Here is a 6,666-nt window from a genome sequence, read left to right as displayed (position 1 = left end):
CACTTGAGCTCAGGAGTATGAGACCAGTCTGGACAACATGGTGAAACCCCATCTCTACAAAAAATATAAAAATTAGCCAGGCATGGTGGCTTGCACTTGTAGTCCCAGCCACTTAGTGAGAAGATCGCTTGAGCCTAGGAGGCAGAGGCTGCAGTGAGCCGAGATCGTACCACTGCATTCCAGCATGGGCAACAGAGTGAGACCCTGTCTCAAATGCAAAAAACAAAAAGGATGAGATTAAAACATAAGGATTTCCCTTTTATTAAACTGAAGGGAAGGAAGGTATTTAGAACAGTATCAGAAGAATATTAGGACAGAACTATCGAAAGTTGTCACATATATATTTACCTGTGATGACGCGGCTTTGAAGAAAGTTAGAATTAATTTCCAAGTGAGAAGGTATCCCAGAACGTAACAGAAGTCTTCACTCAGTGGTTTAATAGTAACTATCTGTCCAACAGGAACACACCCCAAAACATTTTCTAGTAAGTCCTCTTGAGTGCTAAGAAGAGACATCAGTGTGGCTGGTGGTGACCTAAGAATCAATGATTAAACACCACAAGTTTTCTTTATAACTCATCCCTTAACAAACTGACAGTACTCGTAAACTTCAAGCATTTTAGAAAAATTTCTCTATTTTCCAAAAAACGTTTTAAAAATTCTCCTCTATTGATCCACTTTTAACTCCTAATCTCACATAACAGTAAAATCAAAAAGACATATTATAGCACTTGAAGGAAAGACATTTTTAGAAAACATCTATTTCAATTTTCTGTTTTATAAGTGAAAAAAAAAAATCACACACCCAGAGAAGCCAAATGATTAGTCCAAAGTCTTTCAGTTAGTAGGGGAAACCGTTAGGGATTCTAAATCCTACCAGGCCTTTTATCATCCTATAAAAGACAAAGTGAAGACTAAGACTTCGAACTTTGTCACTTCATTCTAGTTTCTATTTTACTGCATATTATCTACTTAGCGCTATTAAGAAATATCACAATGGTACTATTAATCAGAATGATAAACACAGAAAATAATTATGTGCCTATTTAAAAAATCATGATTGTATCTTTTTAGGAAAATAAATGTACCATTCAGATTACTTCACAACAAAGTAAGTTAATTTTCTTCTTTATTGAACTACTCTACTCATTTATACTTTCAGGTGAACTTAGGAGATTCTCAAAAAGTAAAATGCTTAACCCTCTTCTCTATGATACTCTAACCTGGTTCTCTCCTTTCACTGCTGTGATCGTTCTTCCCTTGTGGCTTCCTTCTCCCAGCCCACAAGCATAGGCCTTCTCCAAACTTCTGCTCTTAGGTCTTTTCCTTCAACCCCTCCATCTCACGTACCCAGCCTTCTATATTCCATATTGATAGTCACTAGATCTTATAAAACACCAGCTCCAAAATCTCTCCACTTTTCACATTGCCCTCCACACATTGTTATTTAACTTCTGGAATGACCTCCACCTCTGCTTGCTTCTTTTTACAATTCATGTTTCACATTACACTAGTGTCAGAATCAGCTGATGGTGCCCTGTCTCCTACCAAATGATGCCCAAATCCGCCCCCAAAAGTCATTTTTAAGGCCATTCATTATCGGGCCTCATTAACTACCCTTTCGGCTTTATCTTCCACTATACCCTGCCTACTCTATACACACTGGTTCATTTATTCTTTCATTCAACATACTACTCATGATGTCTGCTATAGGCCAGGAAGCATTCTGGCCTATAGCAATCTAGCCTATTTCTCTCTCAGAAATGAGAGACAGAAATTCTTGCCCTCACAGAACTTAAATTCCAGGAAAGAAAGACACTGTCAATAAAAGTACACATTAAGTGGGAACTACTCAATATTGCCCAAGCACATCCTCACATTCATGACTCAGTGCCTTTGTACATGATGTTCTCTTAATGTATATTGTCTTTCCTGTCCTGCAGAAATGCTACCTAACCTTAAAGGACCAGTTTAAATGCCTCTTCCTCAAGAAAGTCTTCCCTTCCTGATGTACATTAATTGTGCCCTCATCACATGCTATCTTCTATAGGCCTAAATGATATTTAAAAAAAGTTATCTATCCTCCTTCTTAGCACTTATCATATACTATATTTTCTATAAGGCTACAGTATCATCTGTATCAGATAAATTCCTTAAGAAAAAGAAAGTGCTCACTAAACACTGCATACTCCCTTCAGCATTTAATTAATACTCTGCACAAAGTGGATGCTCAATAGATATTTGAACTGATACACTCTTTCCACAGCCACCATATGGCCAAAGATAGTTTTACTGAACAGTAGTAGCAAACGGAAAATATGATTTAAGAACAATTAAGAGAGAGAAACAATCTTCTGGGTGAAATCTAGATTTCATTTATATCTTACAGATATGAATATAACTCTAATTTATAGTAGAATGAATATAACTCTAATTTATAGCTTCTGTGCTGCTCCAGTCCTCTAAAGACATAATAAGTGAGATGGATTATAAGAATTTAATAAAACAAATTATTTTAAAAAACCTTACAGGGCTGGCTCTTCTTCTTCATCTCCATATGTCTTTAGATTATCCTGATCATATTGCGGTAATTCAGGCATCAATCTAGAAATTAGAACATTATTTTAAAATATGTGATATTAAACTGTTTATTAAGTCATGCTCAAGAGCAGAAAGACCAATACTTATTTTATAATAAGTAAATGTTTTAATGAGTTTTCTCTAAAATAACTACTATAGCCAGGACTATTGAAATATAATTTGTGTATAGAAAACAATAACCTAAAAGATCAGGCAACTTAGTGTCCCTATAAGTGAAGCAGTCAGATCTCCTTTTAAAACTTTTACTTTTTTAAATGATTAAAAGTAAAAACTAAGTATATATTCTATTTTTTTAGATCATTGTAACATTGATTCAATTGGATGAATTCTTACTTGTATAGCATATGATAAACAGCAATTTGCACAGGCCTAGCTCTGAAGAGAAGTAATGGGGCCAATGTATTTAACAAAGTCTGGAGATATTCTGGTAAGTTTGTTTTTTGGTCAGCAACTAATCTTGCAGGAAGTTTGTGACTCAATAGCTGTTCCTTTGAGATATATGTTAATGTTTCACACATGGGTTTCAGCATTGCATTCTGAAAGGATGTTTCAGACACATCTTTGTTTTCTCCTAATGACAAAAAGGAAAGAAACATGCCCGTCCCAAAAGAAAGTTAGTATAGCTTAACTGATTCACAATCAAGTATCATTTAAGAAAATGAAATAAAAACTAGACATCAACAATAAAGCACTCTTAACTAGAAACATGACCTGAATATATATTCCAGTTAATCTCAACTGTTTTCATGACTTTTATCTGATCCTCATCTAAAAAGAAAGCAAATGTTCAACAGGTTCTATTCACGATGTTATCTGAATTACTATTATTTTAATTTGCAACAGTCATTGGATACCTTGCCATTTTTCAATTTTTGTCTGTAAAGTAGAAGCATATATGATGCTTCTGAGAAGCCAAGCTTTCTTTTCTGGCTTTTTCTTTTACTATTTAGTATTATTTGATTTAAACATCAAAATTTTTGGTTTTGAATTTTTCAGTAAGTCATTTCCAATGAATCAATCTCATTATTATTCCCTTTTTCACTTGCCTGTAACAGTCACCAAAATAGGTAAAAGCAAACTGTGGATGCCTTGAGAAAAAAATTCTTTCCATTCACTGATTAGATTTACAGGAAGATTGCCAACGGTATCCAGAGTTGTGGAATCAAAAAAAGCACTGAGGTCACAGGCCAAATCACAGCTGACACAGGCAAACAGTTGCACAAGTGGAATAGAATACAATGCCTGATTCTCACTTGTTGTCTGAAAAAACCAATAAAAATGAAATAGGTAAACAGACTTCTACCAGAACACTACAAATAAAGCCAATATAAAGAAAAGTCTTTCTTTCATTTCTTTGAATTTTAAAATGAAAAGCAGTTGAAGTATGTAGTCTCAGGAGAAATAAAACAATTTTATATCAAAATAACTTTTTTCTTCAAAATTAAATACCATGAATTAGAATCATTAACAAATAATTTATTCTCAAATGCCCTTTTTAATTTCTAAACTATGGAAGAAAACACTAAGTCAGATACATAAAATACACATTTCTAATCTTCTCAGTAGCCCTACAAGTTGTAAGTTATTATTTTAAAATAAGAAAATCGGCCAGGCACAGTGGCTCAGAGGCTGAGGCGGGTGGGTCACATGAGGGCAGGAGTTTGAGACCAGCCTGGTCAAAATGGTGAAACTGCATCTCTACTAAAAATATAAAAATTAGTCAGGCATGCTGGTGGGTGTCTGTAATCCTGCTATTTGGGAGGCTGAGGCGCAAGAATTGCTTGAACCCAGAAGACGGAGGTTGCAGTGAGCCAAGATTGCGCCACCGCACTCCAGCCTAAGCAACAGAGCGAGACTCCTCTCAAATTAAAAAAAAAAAAAAAGAAAGAAAGAAAAAGAAAGAAAGAAAGCTGAGTTTAAGTTTAAAACTCGAAGTCACATAGCTAATAGCAGGCAAAGCAGAGATTCAGACCAATTCGACCCTGACCGACTTGCTGCCTTGGAGCCCACAAGTAATATACTTCTGGTTGCTCTGGATCATAAAATTACACTAATTCCCTCTGAATTTGCTATTTAATGCATTACTCTCACAATATTCATACAGTATGTTTTAGAAACAATCTAATTATAAACAAAAAAGACCAAAATAATTGTCATTAACAGATAAAACCTAAAAGGGCTGTGCTGCAAATATTATAATAAGCTAATGGAGAAAGCATTTTAATAACAGGAGATTTGGTCACTGAATGATGCTGGTAGTCATTAAAAATCTATCATCTTACTATTCTGTCAAATTGTAGCTGGTAAGAAGAACATCTATAAAGTGTTTTAAATTACGCAAAGGAACCAGTTACAATCATCACTTAAAGAATGAGATTGGTAGATAGTTCTGATGCAAAAGTACGTACAAAGACCCACAAGAGGTGATGACATATCACGTTAATTTACCTCCAACCAAGCCAACATGGAGCACATGATGAAGTCCCACTCACTCTCTGCCAAAGGGGATGAGCAATATTTCAGAAATAGGCAAAGAAACCGGATTATTTCTATATTTACACCCAGTACCTCTGGACTTGCTTCTGATAGATTACTGTGATGAAGATAAAAACAAATGACAACAAAATAATAATTATATTGACATTCAATTAGAAAATATGTTATTTAAATCTTAGATACTCATAAATAACTGACTTAAATGTCTACCATAATTACTCTACAAAATTGTGACACAGATACGTCATCTTTGTCTGAATTGTATACTGAAGGAAAAACATAGTATAAAGCATCACCTACCAACTGAAAAGAAAAATATCTTCATGCTCTTTCTTCCAGGATATTATGATTTTCAGTATTCCATGTAATAGCTCCCCATCATCTATACTTTTGGTTTGCAAACAAGAATTGAAAATGGCAAGATGTCCAAAACCTCCTGAAGTAAAATTCAAAATGAAAATTAAAAATTTTTAAGAACTATATGGCTATATTTAAAAAGTGCACTTTGAGAAGTAAAAGACTTTCTTGAGAAGTGCTCAGATTAAGAACTCTACAAATGGCTTTTATGTAAGAGTCCACAAATGAGCTTATAAGCTCCAAAGGACAGAGACTCTGTCTCCATACCTAGCACACAATAGAGAGTTTGGGGGAGGGGAAAGTAAGGGAATGATGCTGTAATTTAAACGGACTTATGCTGCTTTTGTTTTGGTTTCTTAAGTGCAGGACATATTTAGCAAACTCATCATTCAAATAAAAAAAAACCTACAGCTACAGAGTAGATGGAAACAGCAAATGGAAAAGAGAACATAGTGTTTCATAATTTACACATTCATTCACTCAACAGCAGCTAGTATATGTGGTAAACTCTGATGTGGACCCTCTCTTTAGAATCTCTACCATTCCTCAAAATCCATCCACTGATGTATCTTAACACCCTCTGTCCCCAACCTTCTATCTTATATACCAGCCAAAATGAACAATCTGTACTCTTGTATGTTTGTGTACCTGGAATGCCCTTCCCCAACTATGTCCATATGGAAAACGATTTATCCTTCAACACCCAGTAGAAATATTTCTCTTTATGAAATCGCCACTAACACCCTCAAAGCAGAGTGGAAACTCCTTCCTTTCTGCCACTTGTATACATAACACATCTTTTTGCTACATCAGTTATCACATGATACAACTTCACGTTTGTCTTCTCTACAACAGGAACTACCATGTAGTGGGTGCTCATAAGTGTTGATTAAATTAATAAACAGGCCGGGTGCAGTGGCTCATGCCTGTAATCCCAGCACTTTGGGAGGCCAAGGCAGGCGGATCATGAGGTCAGGAGATCAAGACCATCCTGGCCAACATGATGAAACCACGTCTCTACCAAAAAAATACAAAAAATTAGCCAGGCGGCCGGGCGCGGTGGCTCAAGCCTGTAATCCCAGCACTTTGGGAGGCCGAGACGGGCGGATCACGAGGTCGGGAGATCGAGACCATCCTGGCTAACACGGTGAAACCCCGTCTCTACTAAGAAATAGAAAAAACTAGCCGGGCGAGGTGGCGGGCGCCTGTAGT

At 35.9% G+C, this 6,666-nt stretch overlaps 1 protein-coding gene across 1 annotated transcript; it reads right to left on the bottom strand.

Moving 5' to 3' along the window:
• Positions 1 to 348: 348 nt before the first annotated feature.
• Positions 349 to 5,525, bottom strand: LOC112618100 (E3 ubiquitin-protein ligase listerin-like; the record flags this gene model as incomplete). Its single annotated transcript, XM_025374696.1, has 6 exons — positions 5,398 to 5,525; positions 5,050 to 5,194; positions 3,648 to 3,861; positions 2,935 to 3,172; positions 2,530 to 2,604; positions 349 to 535 (listed from the first exon to the last, which is right to left on the bottom strand). Coding segments are annotated over exons 2-6 (741 nt in total), but the record flags the coding sequence as incomplete, so codon positions are not given.
• Positions 5,526 to 6,666: the final 1,141 nt, after the last annotated feature.

Source organism: Theropithecus gelada, unplaced genomic scaffold (genome assembly GCF_003255815.1).
Source record: "Theropithecus gelada isolate Dixy unplaced genomic scaffold, Tgel_1.0 HiC_scaffold_977, whole genome shotgun sequence".
NCBI classification, from domain to species: Eukaryota; Metazoa; Chordata; class Mammalia; order Primates; family Cercopithecidae; genus Theropithecus; species Theropithecus gelada.
This window is presented reverse-complemented; position numbering and strand designations above follow the sequence as displayed.